Raw genomic sequence first — 23,698 nt, 5'->3', positions numbered from 1 at the left:
GCCAACTACGGAATTTCATTTTTTTTTTGCCTTGTCTTTTGGCCGAATATCAATGGAGTATATTAAAGAGCATTGTAAGAAACCAACCTTCAAACTGTACAGAGAGATCACCAGAAGGCCATTACTGAAATTCCTGTTTATATAACTGAAGATCTTCCTCTTACAGGGTCCATGGGGAAAAGCCTTCTCTCTGGCATCAACGACTGTGCTTCTTTGGACCAGCAGCCCTGTTTCTATTTTCTGAATCTGTGAATCATCATGTTGGTCTCCTTGCACTGAATTCTAGAAAGTTTGGGGCCCATTTGTGGTGTGGTTTGGCAAATTATATGACTTCTTATTGAGCAGTCATAAACTCTAACCCCACTTTCCTAATCTTATAGGCACTATTTGGAATCTATTTTATTTCTGTATTCTATGTATCTTTTTATGTCAAATTGAAGTCCTTCAGAAATAATGCAAAGTAAGCGAGAAAAGAGATTAAAAAAATGAAAGACTGTTTTTAAAGTAATTAGATCAGGGGCATGTTGGCAGAGAAAACTCATTATATATGTAGGACCCTCATGGTGCTACTAAGTGGAGAAGGCATTTTTCTTGACTTTCTCTTCAAAACTGGAGGAAAGGAATATAAAGGTAAAATGCTTGAGAAAATGAATAATTTGTTTTATCCATTCCATCTATCTCTATAATAGTTTGGAAAAGACTGCAGCTCTGTGATTTTAAAACTTACCTTAAAAAGGATATCTGTACACATTGCTTTTCCATGAGTTATTATCGGTTCCTGGTCTTCACCTTTTCCATCCCAACAGTCAAGTTCAACACACCTGGGCAACAGAGTGAAATTACAATATTGAACCCTTACCATAAAATGGTGTGTGCGCAAATTCAAAGAACAGACACTGAAATAAGTTGTTTTTTATATAAGTAGAAAATGGGGGCCACCTGGTTGGCTCAGTCAGTTAAGTGTCCAACTCTTGGTTTCAGCCCAGGTCATGATCTCATGGTACATGGGTTCAATCCCCACATGGGGCTCTACACTGACAGCATGAGTCTGCTTGGGATTCTCTGTCCCCTCTCTCTCTCTGTTCCTCCCCTGCTGATATGCGTGTGCATGCTCTCTCTCTCTCTCTCAGTAATAAACTTAAACAATATATAAGTAGACAATGGAATGAATTAAATAACATGATTGTTATTTCATGGAGTTTTGGGTTAAAATCACATTGTATTCTGTATTGGGTTGGTGTCATCAAAAAGGGACTGTCAGAGATTAAGACAAACTTGAGATACAACAACCAGTGAGCTTCTGGATGAAATTCCAGTTGTGACAAAGCTACAATAAAGGAAAATTGGGAACAGCTTGGGGATATCTGAGTCTGGGCTGGGTTTTCAGTGATGTGAAAAAATATTTTTTAAAATTTTGTTAGATGAAATGATGTTGCTTTGGCCATGAAAGAAAATGTTCTCATCTTGTCAGGTACTCAGAGATAGAAGTGGTGATGTAGGTAATTTCTTATAGAATGTTTCCATACACAAAAAGCTGTTATTAAAAAATGAGGTACTAGCTATTGATAACCAAGAAAAAATTTATAACATAACTGCATTTCTTATTTTTCACCTTCGGTTTTTTTGATGTATATTAAACCTCAAATATCTGCCAAATTTCCATAGAAGGAAAACCATTTTCAGTAATATTTACTCTCAGAGAATGCTATTTTAGAACTTTCAACATTAAATAAAGCTAAGTTTGCTACTGCTTCTGGCCATAAGAAATTTAGCACGACTTCTTAAAATATGCTTTTTTTTTCAATTTTGAGGGGCAATATCTATCTATTTATTTATTTAATGAGAGGGGGGGGGAAGAGAGCACGCACATGAGTGGGGGAGAGGATCAGAGGGTGAGGGACAGATAGAGTCTTAAGCAGACTGTGTGCTCAGCATAGACCCTGACACAGGGCTGGATCCCATGGCCCTGGAATCATGACCTGAGCTGAAAAGTCAGATGCTCAACTGACTGAGCCACCCCAGTGCCCCTTGCGGGGGGTGTATTTAAAAATTTATAGTAAAAAATATCTTTTGGCCCATTGGAGGATTCTAGAGCTTTCTGGAATAGAGATTAACTATTCTTCTTCAAGGTTACATGACCAACATAATCTATTAAAGAGAAGGAAAAATGTCCTTTTCATGCTGGGGACTACTTCCTATTTTTTAGAGAAGAGTAAATTAACTTGAAAGGTATCATATACAAAAAGAGAGAGACAGAGAGACAGACAGACAGACAGACAGAGCTGTCCTAAAGTTCTGACCTGCAACCAGCCAGGAGAACCTGTCTGTACATTTCTACTGAAGACTTTCCGCCAAACTGTCGGCCAGTGAGATAGGTGTTATGGGAAGAACTGATGAAGTAGTGGGCCAGAGGATGGTCCATTTCTTGGTAAAGTTCTAAACGATCCAGGAAGACGGGCGCATTTTCATCTGACATCAGATATCTGCAAAACCCATCGCTTGATATGAGGCCTAGGGGGAAAAAAACAAGAGTTAATAGACCTATGGCTCTGAAATACAGAGATGAGGCAGCTTCAACAGGAGTAAAAACTTCTCAGTCTCTTCCCAAGGACCTTCATCCTTCAGAACTTAAACAGAGCTGCACAGTACAAGGAACGTAATGCATCCCACAGGCAGGTGGCATCCTACTTTTGTAGCTGTGAGGTCAGAAGCACTTGGTTCCCTAAGTGCAGAAGCGCAGCTCCAGGTGTGGTGAGCAGGGGTCAAGGGGGCCTTTGTCGGTTCTGCTTTTATAACTCGTTCCTTATGTTCCTGGGTCTCAACCTCCTCTTCTGTTAAATGGGCAGAAATACTGACCACACCTGCTTTCCAGGACTGTCCTGAATGGCAAATGAGAACACCTACAAGAGGGGCTCTTTAAAATGTAGGAAACATACAACTGTAGGGCATTCCTGTTCTCACTGGACTGGAGATGGAACTAGTGGCCTCTCTGGGTTTAAACAATTCATGTCTCCTATTTTAACTACATAATAGGGTGTGGGACTGATGAGAAGAGTATGCAGTAGGCATTGAAATGTGTCCTCAAGGGCCCCATTGTTCATTTCAGTCACACTTTTCTGATATAGGGCAGGTCCCTGTGGTCTTCTCAGGAGAAGCAAACTGTATTTCTGCATCACTGGGTGCTGGGGTGGCTTAGTCCATTAAGCGTCGGACTTCATGATCCTGGGGTTTGTGAGTTCGAGCCCCGCACTGGACTCTGCACGAACAGCGCAGAGCCTGATTGGGATTCTCTATCTCTGCCCCTCTGCCACTTGGGTCCATGCACGGGTGTGCACTCTCACTCTCTCTCTCTCTCTCAAAATAAATAAACTTAAAAAAATTCTGTATCTCTTACCCTGTCAACCATCGACTGCCTCAGCTTTTTGTTTTCAGTTAAGCATTTGCAAGTAATGAAATGATTTGAAGCTTGTGTGCAGATGATAGCATAATAAATAACTATGGACCCCTACACCAGAGCTTCATAACATTTTACTTTACTTGCTTTGCATTTTTCAGAGGACACATGGCCTTTGCAGCACCCTGCGTCCCCTCTCCATTCCAGTCCCTCTTTCTGCTCCCTTGTAGACAAGAACTTCCTGACTTTTTGTATTTAACATTCTCACAATGACTTTGTAACTTAACTTCATATGCATTTATCCTAACAATGGATAGTTGTGATTATTTAAAAACATATATAAAAGACATTCTATTCTTTGCATATACAACTTGCTCTTTTTTTTTTTTTTTTTTTACAAATAGTTTATTGTCAAATTAGTTTCTACATAACACTCAGTGCTCATCCCCAAAGTGCCCTCCTTCATGCCCATCCCCCCCTCCCCCCCACATCCATCAGTCCTCAGTTTTTGTCAGCATTCAAGAGTCTCTCATGGTTTGCCTCTCTCCCTTTCCCCCACCATTTCCGCCCTTCTTCTCCCCCTTGTTCCTCCGTCAAGTTCCTCCTAATCCTCCTATACGTGCAAACATATGATATTTGTCCTTCTCTGCCTGACTTATTTCGCTCAGCATAACACCCTCAAGGTCCATCCATGTTGCTACACATGGCCAGATTTCATTGTTTCTCATTGCCATGTAGTATTCCATGGTATAGATAAACCACATCTACAACTTGCTCTTTTTATATTTTCTTGGAATTTATTTAGCTCTTAACGATTTATTTTTCCCTGAATAACACAGTAAGTACTGTGTATAGTACTAATACATAGTTGTAGGTATGTAGAATGTTTAGTCAGTGGTGTATGAATATCCTAGTTTATTGTCCATTATTCTGTTGACGGATATTTAGGTAATTTCTAACTATAATTAAACATACTACAATAAAAATTTGTGCACCTCTCCTTGGGCACACATCCATTCTAAGAGCGAGTACTTTTTTGAGCTGTCAGCAAAGAACCTGACGTGGGACCTTAACTCACAAACCATAAGATCATGACCTGAGCCGAAGTCGGAGGCTTAACCGGCTTAGCCACCCAGGAGCCCCATAAGAGCAAGTACCTTTGAAGGTACTGGAACAGATAAAGTGATGGAAGAAATAGACAAACCCTGCCTTCATGAAACATATTATGGGAAATAGATTAACAAATAAATATAAGCATAATATAATGTCACGCAAGTGCTAGAAGGAAAAAGAAAGTAGGGAATGAAGGTGATAAAGAGTGACTAGGATGCTGTATTAGGAACATGGCCAGCAAAAGCCCTTCTGAGGAGGTCATATTCACAAGAAGGGAGCAAGCTACATGCACATCTGCAGAATTCCATCCCAGGTAGAAGAATCAGCAAACGCAAAGACCTTGATGTAGGAATGTATGACTGAGGGGAAAGGTAGCCATAAATGAGGCTGGAGAGGAAGCCAAAAGTACATTGGATGGACTTAGTCTTTGTTAAGAACTTTTTTTTTTTTTTAAATGTTTATTTATTTTGTGAGATAGAGTGTGAACAGGGGAGGACCAGAGAGAAAGGAAGACAGAATCTGAAGCAGGCTCTGGGCTCTGAGCTGTCACCACAAAGCCCAATGTGGGACCTGAATCCATGAACCACAAGATCATAACCTGACCTGAAGTCAGATGCTTAACTGACTGAGCCACCCGAGGGACCCTTTTGCTAAGTACTTTGGATTTACTCTGTGTTGGGAAGCCTTTGGCGGGTTCTGAAGAGTAGAATAACATGATTGGATTTAGTTTTTAAAGGCTATTCTGGTGCTGTGTGGAGCATAAACTATAGGGCACTGAGCAGAAAGACAACTAGTTAAAAGTTAACTGGCATTGTCCAAGAGGACATGATGTAGGCTTGGATACTCTGATGAAGGTAGAGATGGCGAGAAGTGGTTTATTGAGGACTTATTTTGAGGATAGATCTTGTAGGTTTTGCTAATGGATCAGAAGTGATGTGAAAGAAAAAAAAATGTCAAGGAAGATTCTAAGAGTTTGGGCTTTAAGATTTGGGTGAATAATGGTACCATTTTCCAGGCTGAGAAAGGAACAGGTCTTTGGGCAGGGAAAATCAAAACATGTTGTACATATACATTTGAAAGGCCCATTCAGTATCTAAGTGAGGACTTCCACCAGAGGTCTGAAGTGAAGTTAAAGGTCATGAGTGGAGAATTTGAAAGTTATGTGTGTACAAGAAACGTAAAGCCATTGGCCCGGATTAGTGCACTTCCTCTGACATCCAGAGCTGGGAAAGACAGGGGTTATTCTCTTCTGTACATACCCAGAGGTGGAAAGGCTGGGTTGTAGGAGAAGCCTATTTTCTATTTTACAATGATTGCCAAAGTATTAATCTAGCTGGTTATTTGGACCAATTTACACTCTTCCCGGAAGTTTATATCTAAGAATGCCTTGTGCACCATATTCTCACCCATACTTGATAATGACAGACTTTTAAATGAAAATAAAATTTTCTGTGATTTGTGAGATGGTGAAGCTATGATTTTTAGATATGTCAACGTAATTCCATAGACTTTTAGGACTTTAAAAATAATGAAAGACACATCTCTAGCATAACATTTATCACACTGCTGAGGAACTGCTGGGTCTTGTCCTTCAACAGATCACAGCTGCCTCACTTAATTCTGAATCCTAGCATCTGGCACAGCTCTTGGCACCAGTTAGCCCTCTATACACTTTAAGAAATGAAGGCAGAGGGGTTAAATACTAGCTGAATGACTGAATGAACCCTGACATGTTGTAAGCAGAGAAACTGAGGCCCAGGAATATAGTCCCTTGCTCAAGGTCACATAGTGACAGGGTAACAACAAGAATCAAATCAAAACTGTGAAGTGCTGTATTTCTATCAAGCCACCCCTCCCTTCACTTTAATCCCATGTGATGTAGCAGAAATGATAAAACTCAGAATACTGACAGAAAGGTAAGAAATGAAGCACTCTTGTTGAAAGCAGGCATTTGGGACTCTAACAGAAAGTTTAAGTGTACATCTACAATCAAGGGAAAACTCTACTGACTTAGAAAAATATCAGGGGTGGGTCATGTGGTGTGGCGGGCCTGTGTATCCACAGGGTCTATGTATGTGGGTCCAGAGAATATAGAAACCTTTCAGCCACATTCACTGAGATACAAAGAAAAAAGAATTCAGATACTGGAGGCCATGATACTCTTGGGTGCATGGGAAGGTGAGAACTTGAACCTGAATCTCTTTTCAAGTCTCTACTGGGACACAAAGCTGAGGCTGTAGCTCAGGTATCTCTTGTCTCAGGACTTCCTGTCCAGTTAAACTGGCATCATCTCTCCCATCCTTGGAGGGTGCTTCCCACTGTTATGAGACAGATCTTAAATTTCCTCTCCATGCCTTTTCTTTGTCAGTATTGGAATGGACAGCACACTGTTTCCAATGTTTCACTTAAAGAGGCAAATGTTCAGAAACCCCAATAATTTGCTAAAGTGATTCCTGACTATTTAATTTCATATCGGTTGCATTTGCCTTCTCTACCAGAAGCCTACTGATGGGAAGGCTCACCAAATCATGTATTAAAATTCACTTGGTTTGGCAGAACAAAAAAGGAGAAAATGGAGGGATAAATTTTATAGGAAGTGGAATTCTTCCCAGGATTGCAAACAGAGACTGGATGGGCATTACTGCATTTTAAGTATTATACAATACTAAAGACTGAATATAAGTGCACTAGGAAAATATCACTATAATGTGCTTAATACAGTAAATTTAACATTATTCCTCAGGCAGCATGGGCAAATTCTGATGTAAGGTAAAATGTATACTGACTTAGAACTGGAAAAAAATATGTCTGTTAAAAGTCCTTGGCTCTAGGGAGCTCCAAAGCATTTAAAGATACGTCTAACTAAAAGTCCAAGAATGTTTAAAGTTGCATATATTCACATTACTTTTTTGTTAATAAAGAAAATTATCTTCTTTCACTTTTATTACCTTTTTTCTTCAAATCTTCATCAGGCTCATACATCTCGATGATCTGCATTGCCCTTTTAGCATCATAAAATGGGAACAAAATTTCATTCAGTCGAGGGTCTCGCTGATGCTACGATGAGAAAGTAACTCCATTTAGGTTGCCATTTCTCACCCCTGGGCATTACACAACACTAAAGGACAGAATTTCTAAAATAAGATATATTTAGAATATCACATTTATAGTTATAAAGATAGGATTTCACTGTCCTATTGTCTTTCTCCCTAAAATATATTTCAAAAAGGCCAAATTTAGGAGTGCTTTGTTGGTTTCCCTCACTGAACTCAAAAGAGAATATAGAATACTTTTTCTTCCCTTCAAAAGCTAAAGGATACATAAAATGGTGTGCATGTCAGTTGTATAGTCTTCTAATTCCCATACCACAGGTAAAAAATTTGGCATATCTACAAAAAAGTGAGATCAAAAATTTTTGGGGGGGGGAATCAAAAACAAACAAAAAACAAACAAAAAAACCCCCAAAGAATTCAAATAGCTAACACACTAATTTAAGTGCCAAAAAAAGAAAAACGATAGCAACAATAACAACAACAACAACAACAACAAAAAAAAAAACAAAAAAAACCCCCAAGGCTAAAAAAGGCAAAAACCCCTGTAAGGTTAAAATCCCTAAGGTTAGTATTTCATTTTCAAAATATTTTTTCATAAACACAAGATTTCTTGGGCAGTCTGCAGACTTCATTTTCTTGAGTAAGTATTTATCAAATCGAACCAATCATAATAGTGATGACAATCAGCACAAGGATATGTATACATTATCGACAATATGAAAATCTGTATTTGAATATCAGTAGTTCAGAAAGTCTTTTTCACTATGACTCTATTTGCCTGAGAAAATTCTCTGGGACTGACGGGGTGGGGGGAGGCAGTCCATGAATGATTAAGGCAATGAAGATGCTAGTGATGCCATTCCTTTCAAAGCAGCACCCGGATGCTCGTGGTAATATATGGGGCACCAGGAGCTATACTATTTCTGGAGTTCTGACATTCAAACTTCACAGCAGAGGTGAAAAACATCCAATTTACTGACTCAGCTACAATCTTTTATATTTGTGTCTGCAGGTCTCTATCTGGAGACAGTGGGTCCATTAAACTTCCTTATCATTCACCATTGATTAGAGGACCAAACACTGTGACCCTGCTCTTTTGTCAAATATATAATTTCAATGGAAATAATGGCAGATAAGCAGATGTAAGCAAAACCTGGTCAACAGGTGGAACCTTGGCAATAATTCTTTACCCAAATATATGCACAGACATTGAAAAACAGTATTGAGAAGTATTTAAGAAACAATTTTTCAAAGTTCATATGGATTTCCCTTCCCCATTTGTTTTGAAATGAACATCTGAAAAAGTGGGCAATACAAAACGAATGCCGTTGGCCAACGGAACACGTGTGATATAATTTCCTCAAGCACTTCTGACCTAGCCTATTCTAGTCCTCCCACCTCTTTACCCACTTAAGAGTGTTAAATCAAAAGGAATTGTTGTCTTTTGGTCAGTTTATCCCAATGAAGCATGCTTCTGTTGTAATCTAAGAAATTACGGCTCACAATAGCTCACATCCATGCATGTGCTAGAGCAGAAACTGCTATAGTAACAACAGGCCTTGAAACCATAAAGAACAAAACTCATGGGGTATGCAGAGAGAAACTTAGAGGTGGACTGTGGAATGCCAGGCACGTGAAGGCATGCTACAATCTTATTTATGAAACAGATGGGCATCATGCAACTCTGGAGCCCACTATTAAAGGAGATGACAAGCACCACCATTCTGGTGAGAATGCATCAGCTCCAAAACAAACAAGTAAACAAAGGAACAAAAAGCCCTTTCTGGGCATATTTCTTCTCCCGTCCCTGTAGATAATAGCATGGAAGAAGATGGATGTGGGAGGTAAAGGTCCTTTTTACACCCCATTGCAGTTATGCTCATGGTTGGCCACTGTATGTCTCTTCTTTGTTCAAAGTAAGCTTTTGGTTTAAAGATATGCTCATTGGTAAGAACTCTGGACTCATGGAGATGTTGGGGCAAATCCATATGAATTAAAAAAGCAAGAGAAAGAACAGATAAAGCTGGAGGGGAGAGAAGAGACTCAGTTAGGGAAAGGAGGGGGAACCCAGAGGCTCCTGTGTACTCATTATATGCACGTATGTGCATGTGAGCTCTGCATGACTAATATCTGTAATGTGATCTGTTACAGATCTGTGATCTGTAACTCAGGAACCTGGGAGGTACAATGCAGACTCTCGGGCCCCACCGAAGACCTACCGGATCTGCTTCTTTGGCGTGGAACCTGTGAATCTGTGTTCTAATGAGCTTTCCAGGTGATTTTGATGTTTTCAAGTTTAAGAAACACTGTTCTAACATGTAAAAGGATGCATTTTAACATATTTGCAGAAGAGTAAAAAATAACAACAAACTACCCCCTAAAGCCCAAGTCCTGCAAGGATAGAATGCTAAATGTTTGAGCTGTCCTCTTTATTAATCCCCCTTAAAATTTAGTGCCAGGGCATGATATCCACTAGAACATCCTGCCTAACAGAAGCAAAAGCCAGGAAAACCAAGCCCTAAAATGGATGTATTATAATCCCCTACGTGTACATTTGTAGCAAAGAAGCATTAAAAAGCAGACAGTATGAAACTGCCTCTGTCCTTGCATCTGCTCTACCAGATAACATAACCAATTTTTTCACTAAAATTTTCATGTTTCACAATGGAAGCATGGTGCAATCTGGATAATCCAAGGCAAGGAAGCAAATAAGATTTGCATTAGAGTCACAAAACTATAATTTTTATATGAAAAAACAGAGGGAAAAGATCATTTCCAGGTGACCTCAAAGTAATAAGGTTGCAGAAGCGTTCCACACGGACATAAGCACAGTGGGGCAAATGCTTCCCAGCTCTGTGGGATCACCTGTTTTCAGTGGGGACTCAGGCGAAGCGGTGTACTTTAGGACATTCACCCCTCGACATCCAGAGCTTTGTCAAGTGATCTAAACAGCTTCCGAAAATAGGTCACAGCACTGTGTCCAAGTGAATGGGGAGACAGTGATCATTACTCAATTATTATGTCCTTACTCTTATTGAGAAAAGGCATCAATTGGCTTCATCCCAAGCAGAATTTGGAGAGATGGATGTTGACAACAAATATTCAGGAGAGATATAAAGAAGAAGAAGGAATAATTTGCAAGGGTAGGCTTACTCATAAGACTAAATATCTCCTTCTCTTTCTGTGTGTATATATTCAAGAATAAAGATACTGTCAATGGAAAGGGATCTCATGCCCTTTCCTATATTCTTTCAACTCCCAAATAAAAATAAATAAACAAGTTTAGTCCTAAGGTAATCATATAATGTGTGTGTGTGTTGGGGGGGGGTGGAGAGCAATAGCAATAAGAAAATAAAGCTAATGTTGGATTATTGCTGTCATCTAAAACCTTTTCTCTCTTTTTCTCATTCTGATCTATATCTCCAGCCCTCCATGCATCTCCTGATTCTGTAGCCCCCACCCCACCTATCATCTTTGTGAGAGAATAAAGATAAAACTGAAATCAATTTAGCTTCTCACTGGAAACAGGCAGAGAGAGATGAAATTAACTGCAGCCCAGGGACATGAATCAGCCCCACCACAGGTAGAGAATGGAGTTGGCAGCAGTGTCTAGCTACACGGCAGCTCACGGTGGGCCCCTCTACCAGCTCTCCCAGACGCTGGTTTATTATTTTCACAAAATAGGAAGAGGATAAGTTTCTCTTGGCTCACTGATGGGACCAAGAGACACACCTGTGGCAAAATTTTAGATGTGAATGATGGATTTCCATGACTAAATACATTACTGAGAAGTAACAGAAGGTACATGATGCTCTCACATTCTTCCCATTCATTTGAAGCATTCCAAAGAGGAATCTAGGTAATCCACTAGGACAGTGCTTTGCAAACTTTAAGGTACAGACAAATCACTTGGAGATGTTGTTAAATGCAAATTCGAACTCAGTAGGTCTGGGTCGGACCCAAGATTCGGCATTTCTAACAAGCCCCTACAGCCTGCTGCTGCTGCTGGTCCATGGATCACACTTTGGGGAGCAATAAATAAAGAGATACTGAGAAGCAGATGAGAAGCAGGTCTAGAGCTACTAGTGAGAAGCTAGTAGGTGTTTTGACATGGATAGGGAGGAGGTGGTACAAACCCCTACATGGTGACCAATGTAGTAAGTGGCCAGTGGTCTCTCCTCTCATTCCAGCTTCCTGGAAATACATGTTAGTACACTGAATATAAAATTTCATCTAAAGAGTAAAAGGATTTATAAGCTGGAAAGTGGTGGGAGGCAGCATGACTTTTTTCCCTACTACCTATTCTAATTGGTTAATGCTGGTGTGTGTGTCTACTGAGTTTTGCTCTATCAACCATTCCTCTGGTTACCTTACTGAACTCTTATTTAAAGAGCTTCCCAGTTGATAGTTTTTGATATTCAGGGCACCCAATCATTATCTGCAAATAGTGAGTAGGACCTCATCTTTTTGTATTCAGTAGACTCATTTATTTTTCCTGTCTTATTGCATAATCTGGGGTTTCTAATACAATGTTGAATTCTGGCTTGTTGACACTATGTGGCTAGGGCATTTTGAAAAAGTTTAGATCTAAGCTTTTGGAGCCATAGACTCTTACACTGCAATGCCTGCTTCCTTCTTGAGTGAATCCTGTCTCCTTTCATCATGGGTTTCAAAGGTGCTCTACCTCAAGGGTGCTTTTGGTTTTGGAGAGAGAAGAGGGGTCACTGTAGGGCTCAAAAGAGAGGGTGCAAGGTGCTGGCAGAATGTTCTCTAAGTTTGACAAACTTCTTCAAGGACACATTCAGATTTCTATCTAGTCTTTCCAATTCAGTTCACTAGGACAGAAAAAGAAGAGATTCAGGCAGACACTTTGATTAAAAAATAAAGGTTGTACACTTTCCTGGACCATCTTGTAGTCTTATGATCTAATGAAATCTAGAATCCCACTGATTCCATCTGTCCCACTTCAAAATTAAAGGCGCTTCCTTACTGTGAATGAAAAGCCAAACAGAAGATAATATAAAAACAAATGAGTGCTATTGGCCACTGTGAATATAAAAGTTTATCAAATAACAAGTATGTTAAGAAAGAGTACGGGTGGCAGAAAGTATGGGTGTTCACATCATTTAAATATTTAATGTTGTATCTTAGACTTGTAAGAACTCCAAGTGATTACTGGGTAGACTTACAAAAACAACCCATAAGGGGAAAGCCCATGAACACAGCACCTGACCTCAAGACTTCATAACTCTTTATTTTCACTGTGATACACGTAGAAAGGTCTCTGTCATGTTTAATAGATGGCTGGGTGTCAGCTTCATCCCAGAGTGTGCAAGAGACCTTGTTTTTAGGAAGCAGCAAACTAATGATGTACATTTTGTCCATGCCTCTAAAAGGCCTTCCCTTTTTAGCAAAAGGCAAGATTTTCCTGCTCATCTCACCAAAACATAAGATGTTCAGTGACCCCAAGTGCATGAAGACACTGAGGAAAAAAAAAACCCCATTAAATCTTAAAAATAAAGCAGGAGAGGGGGAAGGAGTTAAGGAAACAAAGCAAGACAGTTGAGCAACAGTGGCACAGGAATGTGGATAATACCTGGGTAAAGATTATAAACATAGTATTCGCATGACCAAAACCTAGTGGGGTGGAAAATCTTGAAATGTTTTCAAGTAAAATAAATATTGTATTGCAATGAAAGGCTTATTTAAAAGTGGAGGCATCTGTGCTGATAAACGGAGTAGCTAGTCTTTCCTGCGCATGGGCTTTTAGGCTCTGGTTATCAGAGCTTGGAAAGGGTAACCGTGCAAATTGGGAGCCAGTGAGCCCTAAAAAGGGCAAGAAAAGCAAAGTCCCTTGGCAATGATGTGATTTGTCTCTACAAACTGGCAAATCACAAGCTGCCTGCTGCCTGTTATTTGGGGCAATATCTCCTGTCTGGCATGATACTCTCCTAACATTTTCTCTTTATATGGTATAATGGTTAAATTATATTAAAATTGCTTTGAAACAAAAATACATTGTTCATCCCTCACTGAAACTTCTTATTAATGTGGTAGAAAAAAAAAAGCAAATCTTCCATTTTGGATTAGGAAGAACTTCAATGGGTTTCACGGAACAGAACACTCTTCTGTATGTGTGTAAAGAAAAAAAAAAGTTAATTTTAGCTGTAACGAAAGTTGTGACTTTTACGTGTTCCAAAATATATTTTTCTATTGTGCTTAAGCAAATGTTGTCAACCAGTTTTGGTTGTTAAGTGAATCATATTCTAAAATGGGCCCTAAGCTTGTTATAAAAATAAAATGTAAAAATTTAACCTGCAATCTAATTCTATTTTCACCCAGGAACTCCAGTGTTGTGCTTGCTGTCAAAATAGTCTATTTGAACCTACATACTATTCTTACATGCAATCCATCAAAAGACAAAAATAAAGCTTTCCAGTCCATGCAAAGGTATGAGAAAAAGTTAGCAATGGAGAATCCAACTACAGTGTGGTAATCTCAGTCCATTCTCTAATGAGATCAATAGAAAAAAAAAAAAGTACCTTCAATATCATCTTGCAAAAACACAGACACATTTAATTAAATGAATATATCATAAAATTCACATACACACACAGAACCAGAGCTACACATCACAGCGGGAAAACCAACAGAAAAAAGCAGTGTGCAAAGCCAACGTGTCGGAAGCGCATGAACACACAGGAGCAGCAGCTGATTTTTTGCACCTGGTAAAGGAAGCCATCTGGAAAGATCAGCAGGTCAGAAGCAAAGCGAATAAGGGCATATGATGCGGGCGTATGATGCGGACATGCAATGGGGACACTGGAGGAGGCAAGCCACTGCACACAGACTTTATGGAGTTAATGTATGAAAAAGCTTACTTCATTTAGAAAGCTCACTAATTGGTCTACCGTTAAATAATCAGTTTTGTCTCCATTGCTGAAAAGAAATTTATTAGAAAAAGTAAGTTTTTGTATATGATGCTACAAGTAGGTACGATTTACATGTTGACATTTGTTGATGATAAATCTAAACTTATCTTCTAACCCTGAAGTAGTGGTGCCCTCTTAAAACGGCCAGAGACTGTTCTTAAGAACAAAACAAACAACCCAACAGCAAGAAAAAGAAAACGCTCCCATTAGCTCACAGGAAATGTCTGCAATTCTTCTTTAGTATTTATCAAAAGATGTTATTTGTCAAAACAACATGTAAGTCATCCATTTGAAATAACTGGAATGAATGAACTTTTCAACAACATAATAACATTCCATAATCTAATCTAGTTAGTTCACATAATGGGTTAATACCTAAAGGAGCAGGTTAAAATTGTAGGTAGTTAGTAAAGCCAATGCGGGGTGGGGGGGGGGGGGGATAGTTCCAGGTGCTGCCATTAATTTTTGTAAAAGTTTCTCAAAAGTCAGAGTGAACTTTTACAGTCATAAACTAAGGGGTGAAAATGTAACCCTGACTAGATAATCCTCCAGACTTTCAACACATTATATTAAAATATTATGACAAGAAGGTGTTTTAAAAATCTAAAAGGACACAAATAGGACTTTGTCTCATAAATGGAACTTACATTTTTTTAAAAAGATCCTCTATATCTGTTCGAGGACAAATCTTTTGTGTCAGTTCATAGAACTTTTCATAAGTAAATGCTGCAGGCTCGATTTCATCATTCTGTAAAGAACAAGAGGGTGTCATAACTCCTGCCACACTTTTGTCCTGAGGGAAAGAATCCACTGGATCATGAAGCAAAGCGATGACCACCTGGGATCCCAGGGCCTCTATCTCTCACTCTTACTGCCAGAAGCCAAAGGCCAAGTTCAACTGTGGCCGGGCCATCCCGCCAGCACACCAGATGTGTAAACGAGCGTCTTTGGTTACCATGCAGCCATGATCTGTGGGCTCAAACACTGGCTACATTTGGACTCACTCTAGGCAACACCCCATAAAATATAAAGAAACATTTCTTCTTTCTCTCTATGATGGAGAAAAGCAAGTGCCTGCCTAAAGGCTACTGAATAAATCAAAGCCAGTGTTTACTTATCCTTATCTTGTGAATTTCCACAAGACCTTATGAAGGGGCTCAGGACAACCATATAACATTTGCCCTCACACATTGAAGTTTGTATTTCAAGTAGGATTTGTTAAAGTAGGAACAGGCTTGAATATTTCTTGCAGTCCATCAATTAATTTCAATTACTCTAAATTCAAGGGGCCAAAAACAGAAATGGTTTGTGTAGGGAGGGGTGCTTTTCAAAGTATCCCACAGCCACTTTGAAGAACACTGACATTGTGCTTGGTCGAGGCAATGTGGATGGGCTTCTTGAAAATAAGCTTTCCACAAGCTGTCTAGAAGAGAAGCCTGGCTATCATTTCTTTTCCTTAATGAAACTGACAAAAACATTTTGAAGTATACTATTTGAACCTGAAAACATTTAGGCTAGATGTCCAGGGAACAAAAGGCAGCAAGGAGAAGAAGAGAAAATTACCTGTACTACATGTGATCGAATCTAGTTCTGAATCTAAATGAGATCAGTGTTAAATAATCCAGGTTATTACATAGGAGAACATAAATAGGCAAAATCGTTTTATAAACACATAATTAAATTCATAAATACCTTTCCACTGGGAAGACCTAACTCCTTGAGTGCTTGAAAGATCACCTTTTCTGTTTTCCCCGATGCAAAGGTTCTAGTAATACTAGGGCAGAAAAGAAAGGGGGAAAAAGTTCTGGTTAATTCTGATTTTGTGGAGGCAAAAATCTAAGAAATACTAGGGATGTGGGATAGGGGGGTGGAGACAGGAAAGGAAAATACAATTAGTTTTCACTTCTGGGTGTTTTTTACTTCCCTAACTAGCTCTTGCAATATCCCTCTGGTTCTGTCTGATTCTAAGATAGGTGTCCCCCTGGTGCTTGTGAACACAAGAAGCCCTTGAAGAGCAGCACCTGGGTGGTTCAGTTGGTTAAGCATCCGACATTGGCTCAGGTCACGATCTCAGGGTTCTTGAGCTCGAGCCCCACATCTGTCAGCGCAGAGCCTGCCTCAGCCCCCGTGCCCCTCCCCTGCTCATGATCTCTCTCTCCCTCCCCTCCCCACAAAAAGCCCTGGGAGATACAAACTGTTGGACAAAACAATGATAAATTTTGGTCCTATCAAACAAATAATTTTCTCGAGGAAAAGGAATATGGCCGATGGGACAGTTGGTGTAGAATAAAGCCTCATATTGACACTACATAGGTTTGGGGGAAAAAAGTAATCTCCTAATTTAGAACTCAGTCTAGACTGGTGATAGCCCTTATGCCTTGGTACTGCAGCTGACATGCATTATTAGACATATTTTGAAAAAAATTTTTTGAGCTAAGCATCATTGAGCTACTCTGAAGTGCCAGCTGCCTTACAGCTTAGGAAGTTTATTGAGAAAGTGAAGGCATGGTGGGGAGTGGAGTTAGGTGAATGTATTCTATGTTTCCTCAGTATCTTGGCCCTCTCCTGAAACAAGGTAATTTTGAATAACGATGGTGCCTTTTAACTAGGATGGTGTGCATCAAGGCTAGTAGAATAAGTAACCTTAATGAGCTGACTTCCGACGAGAAATGCATTGATGACACTCAGCCACTGAGGAGATGAGCTGGCACCCTAGAATTCATGTTTGGCTCTGAGCCGTGCCTTAGCCAATCAAAAGAGACTTCCTTCATTCCGTGTTTGGAAGCCCAGGTATTATGGAAGTAGTATGGAAGGTAATATGGAAGCCCATATTAACTGAAACTCTCATTTCAAAAGTTCAACCTGAAGATAGAGCTTACTTTCATCTGGGAAGCCTGGCTTTGGAATGCCTTCTCTGTAAGCACAAGGAGCTTGGGAATAGCGCCTCCCCATGCCCAACCCTGTCATGCATTCTGCCATTCACATAAGTGGAGGCCAGCTCCAAATGTAAGCACTGAGCGCCAATTATCTTGAATGAGTGGGAGAAAACACCTCTTCGACTGCAGAGTACAACTTCCCAAAACAGACTGGGAAGATCTAGCTTTAGGAAAAGGAGTTGTTATGTGTTCATTCAAAGTTTTGTTGTTTCATACTCGGTCCAAGAATACCTCGAGAAGTACATTTTTAAGAGTGCTTGAGACAGCTGTATTCAAGTATAGGGAGGCTCGCAGATTCTCTTTAACAAATCTACAGACATGGTAAGCATATGTGTTTGACATCAAGTAAATCCGTTTCTAGGATAGAGGGTGCTATGTTCACATTTTCCACTTCTCAAGTTCATGGAATTTTCATACACTGAATCAGGTTGAGAAGCAATTTACCTGACCTTTATAAAATAGGGGAAAGTAGCTATTCAAGGTTCTCTCTCTCTCTCCTTTTTAAAATGTGTGTTAACATGAGAGCTACAGGCCCCAGCATCCCCAGATCTGGAACAAGAGGAAACTGTATAGTAACCTCAGGGGCATCTCAGTGAACTTGAGCTTTGGTTAAGTTTGGATAGGCTCGAAAAATGAGATGAAAACTGACTGATTTGGTCATGAATTTAGCAGGTACAGGGCCTGGATGTGGGTTGGAGAGTAGGAAGAAAAGGAAGAGTCTATAGGAATAGAATCCTTTGGCTAGAGCTTGTTGAAGGGCCAAGATGTAAAGAGGAAGTAGAACAAGAATGTCTCATAGGAGGAGGAAGTCCATGCATTTGCACTTGGGGCTGAGGGACCGACAGACAGACAGAGAGACAGAGAGAATATTACGGTGTCCTATATCAGGAGAGAAGGAAATCCATGTAGGGTTATATTAGTGAGGACAAAGCCACAGCCCAACAAATGACTGCACTGAATAAAGGTGAGAAATGGCATTGTGGCCAGAGGGGCTCATTTTCTGGTCCCTCTTTTCTAAGGGGGCTTGGGCTGGGCAATGTCATCACAGATTTGCTCACCTCATTCTAAAGGAGACCAAACCCAAGGTGGAAAATAGGAACAAGGAGGCTGAAAAGACCATTCCTCTGGTCTAATAAAGTGCATTTATTGCCATTGCTCCAGGCAGCTATCAGAATCAGACTTGGGCCTTACAATGGATTCACTCAGAGATAAGGGGAGGGAGTTGTGGCACAAAGGTGAATTCTTAGGAGTTTCCAGTTACATTAGAGGCCCAGCAGAATACCTTTTAACAGGGTCCTGAGAGAAACACATTTATCACAACCTAGGGGCATTTTAACATACCATTATAGGCATTTCGTAGGAGAGTGTTTATAAAGGACTGGGATTTATTCAGCTCTCATATACAGCCTCACATCCACAGAGTACAGGTTAGTGCTTCATGGCTCACAGATACTCAATGAGTTTTTGATGAGTCAAAATACACCACCTTCCCCAAAGGAAATGCTACAAAAGCAAATACCCTTGACTGGAGCCCAGTCCTATCAGATTCATGGTTCAATTCCATGTTCCAGTAGACTTATAGGTGATAAAGACAGCAATAATCCTAAAAAACCAAGAGGATTCTTTGTCCTCAACGGGCCTACAATCCATTCCTTCGTTTTAACACCGTTTACTGAAACACTCAGGCTGGACTCATGGAGCGACGCCTCAGCAGAGTCCTACCATTTTCACAGAAAATGAGGCCTTCAGGACATGCACAGGTTACATAGGAGTTGGGGTCCCCTGATCATACTTGAAGCTCCCAGCCTTCTTTTTTAACACAACGGCCTCCTTTAAGACCACTTCCCACCACAGCCCATACTTTTTGTCTGGCTACTATTTCCTGACTCTCTAGCCATTAGTTCCAACTCCAGGTTACAAAGAATAGGAAATGGCAAAGAAAAGAGTGACTTTCGAAAGCCTTGGTCTAGGTGGGGAGATAAACTGAGCATGTGTTTATAACTTTGAGAGAAAGGCAGACTGCTTAAGTTTATGTACATAGAAAGAAAAGAGGGAGATAAAGAGTTAAGGCTTTCTTCATTAATCATTCCTGCAACTTCCTGGATATTAAATTTTGGCTAATACTCAAGAGCAGAGGCCATTCCCAAGCTATGTAACAACTATGAAGCCAGACCCCTTTTAACAGCATGCACACTATACTGATAGTTTCCATTTTAGGAACCAGAATGATAGTGATAACATGACATTTTAAAAGGGTTTACTCTTCATATCCATTAAAACATTCAGAATAATTTCCACCTAGCCCTTGGCAGCTCATCTACCAGAAGACTTCTCCGCTTTTTTTCTGGCTTGCTATCAATTCTCCATCAGCTCTAACAAATTGCCCCCAAATCACAGATGTCTTGTGTCAAACACCTGTTAATACTGGCAGGCACCAAAGAGTTCATGTGAAAGAGAGCTAAAGAAAATGACATAAGGATGGTAATAATTTTTGCACGTGAACATGGTAGATAAAGATCTTTGAAATCCTAAGACTTGCAAGCTTGTCTAACAATGGCTTGATTATAAATACCTATAAGTGAAACCATAATTGCTAGTTAGAAGTGCTTTGATTGCAATCTATGTGTTTCTACTTTGTCCATTTCCTGAACCTTATCTTGGAAGAAAGATCTATAAAAGTAAGATATATAAAAACATATCCAACATACATTTCTATTCACATTGCTGTCTGTGCTAAGTTTAATACTGCTTTTAAAGAAAAATGTACTATATTTTGGGCAATAGCTGTAGGATGCTGGGATACAGTAAAATAATTGTCCTGCTTTTGCTCAACAAAGAATTTTAAGCAAAATAAAGATCGGTGTGAAGTATCTTTGCCAACAGTAATCAGTCAAGGGTGCTGTTTTTTTTTTTCAAGGTCTTTTTTCTAAAATAGACATAAAATGGATTTGCTAGTAAGTTAATAAAAAGCAGAGAATCCTACATCTAGATTTGTAAAGGCCACAACAAACGCATGAGGTCTACAATTTGGTAAGCCCTCAATAAAAGGTTAAGTAAAAATACAGTCCGTGGTCTTCTTTATGGTTTGTATGCTTTTAACTTCCTCATTGAGATTTCTGTCATGTCACATGGGTTGTTATCGAACACAGAATTAAGAAAAATGATGGTTTTTAGGACAATTCTGTCAAATGCGAAAAGAGTAATTTTGAGAGAGTAAGGAGAGAATCTCATAGGGACACAGAATGGAGGCTTCAAGGCAGAATGAAGTGCCTGGGCAGAGAGGGAGACGGAGAAAAGCCAGAAATGGCTAAGTGTGGTCAGCATGCCACAGCCCAAATGCATGTGCTCAAATGTGATGTTGCTGGGGACCTGCTCACCTCATCTCTGAAAGACAGCAGTTCTCAGACAAGATTCTACCTAGTCGCTCTGGGTTTTGTTTGTTGCTGTTTCAGCTGGCTTCCTTGCTTAAGTGGTATCCAGAGATGAAGTCAACATCAATCTAGGTCTGGAGAATCCTAGAAGAGTGGGTTCGTATCTGGGGAACCTATGACTAATTCAGGCTATGGGCTTGGGCTTATGAATCCAAACACATTCCTGGTTTCATGTGGACAGCTGATGTCTGCTCTGGCTTCTGGAATTTCCATTAAGTGCTTACACAAATGCCACCCAAAAAGATACCAGGAGAGTTTGGTAAAGAATCCCTATCACTGCCATCTCGGGAGCTTCCGGGGGTACCCGCAGACCATTCGCAAGTCCTAACACCAGTGAGGGAGTAGAGAGGCAGAAAAGAAGCAAGCATGGGGAATCCTAAGAGAGTGAAACACATCCGTTTAAGTATTAAAGAACCCCTGTGGAAAACACATTTTGTTCATGTTTTCTTCATTTTTTTCCCCCTTCCTTCTTGATTCCTTTCAGGCTTTATGCCATTGTTTTTCACTGTCATTGTTAACTTGAGCAGAGTGAGGGGATAAAGTGACAGCTCTGAAAAGTGTGTAGTGCAAGGGATAGTGCATCTAGAGATCAAGTGTCAAGAAGCCAAAGGAGCCCACCTCCTCCCTCCCACTGCCCCCCAGAGGAAGAACAAGGCCCAGAATAAGAAGTGCTGTCCAGAGGCACCGTGCTTCCGAAGACACAGTCTGTATACACTCCCGCTACAGGTGCACAGTACAACTTCTCTAATTTTGGCTAATGGTTGCTCAGAGCAAGTAGACAAAAGACATTAAAATCCTCAAAGCCCACTTGCTTGAAGATATAAAGAATGTTGCTACATCTTCAGATGTTCTTCATCAAAGTAGAGTTAATGCTACCCATTCTGAGGAAAAATGCAACTTTACATTCACAAAGGAGTTTTACAAATTGAACACAGCATTTGATGGAGTGATTTAGACTATGCTTCCGGAAAGGTCTTTAATGAAAGCAATTAACAATCACTTGTGAAGGGGCTCTCTCTTTGGTCTGGTATCACGAGGGTCGACCCAGGGTATGAAATACAGACAGGAATGATGATCGACTTACCTCCTGACTGGAATTTTACCATTTGTGTTGGTCATAAATGCCAATTTCATCCAGCTGGAAAACAACCGTAACAATACTGTTTTAATGTTCCTTAAGAGGAATACTTCAAGCCAGTTACAAACTTTAAAAGAAAGTTCACTCAAACAAAGAACATTTATCCTGAAATTCAGAGACAATAATACATTGTGAGATGAATTTATGGTCATCACAATTAGCAAATACAAATACATGAATCTCAGTTAAATTAGAACTTTAGAAAAATAATTATTTTAGAAAAATAATGCAGTATGTTCCAAATACTGCACAGGATATACTTACACTTAAAAACTATTACTTAACTGAACTTTAAATTTAACTGGAGTTCTGTATTTTTCTCAGCAACCTTAGATGAATTAGAAAATTGGGTGCTTGCACTGAGCAAAACAAATTGTGGGTACTTACTTGGTGATTGTTCTCATCCTTAATAGTCTCTACTGAGGGGGCGCCTGGGTGACTCAGTCAGTTAAGTATCCAAATGATCTCGGCTGAGGTCATGATCTCATGGTTCGTGAGTTCCAGCCCTGCATTGGGCTTCTCACTGAGTGTGGAGCCTCTTGGGTTTCTATCTCTCCCTCTCTCTTTCCCTCCCCTGTGCTCTCTCACTCTCTCTCTTAAAATAAACTTTAAAAAATTCTGGCAAAATATTAATAATAAAATAAAAATAATCTTGACTAAGGTGGTAAGAAATGCAAATGTATGCTGACACCAGTCAGCCTTATCCTGAGGACCCATAGGGACCTCCACTTCCAGCTCCCAGTGGAGCAAAGCACAGATCAAATGGACACCTTGCTTAATTTCCAATAGTAAGAGAAGTTCATTAACTCAAATTGATGGGAAGCAACTCATTGCTTTTCTGACACACAGGAACCCACAACAGTTATTTGTACTTTGATGGTAAGACAGTTCTTAGCTATTAATGCACATTCTCATTGTTTCCAGTCAATAAAATTCTAATAACAAGCAGAATATGACAGTTTGGTAGAGTTTCTGTCTTACATCGGTTTCCTAGAGGCACAAGTGACTCATTTTCAATGGATGTTTTCAAGACAACAGGCATAAGGGAAGCAGAAAGGGCAGGGAGAACAGTCACACAAAGTTGTGGTCTCTGCTGGTGCTTTAGCCTGATGTCACGGGGAGCTCTGGAGTGGGATGTGCACCCGACTTGGTGGCATGGGGGCTGGTCTTTTCTAGCCTGTTCTAGTCCATCATCAGTCATGGGCTTCCCACCAGGCAGAGGGAGGAGTACAGTCTCCCAGGCACACTGACTATCCTTCAGCAGAGGGTAATTCTCTGCAGAAGTGGAAAGGTGTGGCCTCTTGATGAGCTACCCTCATGGTGGCTGGCAGATGGGTGAACACCAGCTCCATAAAGGGATCTGAGCATAATACCACTGGGAGCAGGTATGATCTTGTGTCCAGATATGGATACTGGGGCCCCTCAGACATAAGTGGGCATTCTCAAAGTCTCAGATCCTTTGGGATTCGATCAATGCCCAAAGTATAATGTCAAATATCCACTGTTGCTCTTTATTTTTAAGACAACATGCCACAGCAACTGCAGAGGAAAAGGAGAAGTCACTGCACAACAAATAGGTATTTACAAGACTAACTACCCCCTGCTAAGATGATGGAAAGAAAATGGGAGGGATGGCATAAAAATCAAAACTACTAATAGTGAATGAAGGAGGACTGGGAGCCAGGCACTGCGCTGGGCGTT

At 40.1% G+C, this 23,698-nt stretch overlaps 1 protein-coding gene across 4 annotated transcripts in view; it reads right to left on the bottom strand.

Moving 5' to 3' along the window:
- Window positions 1-23,698, bottom strand: part of PLCB4 (phospholipase C beta 4) — a 164,895-nt gene that overhangs the window by 89,829 nt on the left and 51,368 nt on the right. For all 4 annotated transcript variants that reach the window (XM_039224818.1, XM_039224831.1, XM_039224824.1 and 1 more), the window contains exons 6-12: window positions 21,944-21,997; window positions 16,185-16,266; window positions 15,140-15,240; window positions 14,442-14,499; window positions 7,456-7,564; window positions 2,301-2,511; window positions 728-821 (exon numbers count right to left, since the gene is read on the bottom strand). In XM_039224818.1, coding sequence (XP_039080749.1) covers window positions 728-821; window positions 2,301-2,511; window positions 7,456-7,564; window positions 14,442-14,499; window positions 15,140-15,240; window positions 16,185-16,266; window positions 21,944-21,997 — 709 coding nt within the window. The remainder of the gene's footprint in view (window positions 1-727; window positions 822-2,300; window positions 2,512-7,455; window positions 7,565-14,441; window positions 14,500-15,139; window positions 15,241-16,184; window positions 16,267-21,943; window positions 21,998-23,698) is intronic.

The sequence above is a fragment of the Hyaena hyaena genome, unplaced genomic scaffold (genome assembly GCF_003009895.1).
Source record: "Hyaena hyaena isolate Hyena2069 unplaced genomic scaffold, ASM300989v1 scaffold_16, whole genome shotgun sequence".
NCBI classification, from domain to species: domain Eukaryota; kingdom Metazoa; phylum Chordata; class Mammalia; order Carnivora; family Hyaenidae; genus Hyaena; species Hyaena hyaena.
The sequence above is the reverse complement of the archived record's forward strand: the minus strand, read 5'-3'. Positions and strand labels throughout refer to the sequence as shown.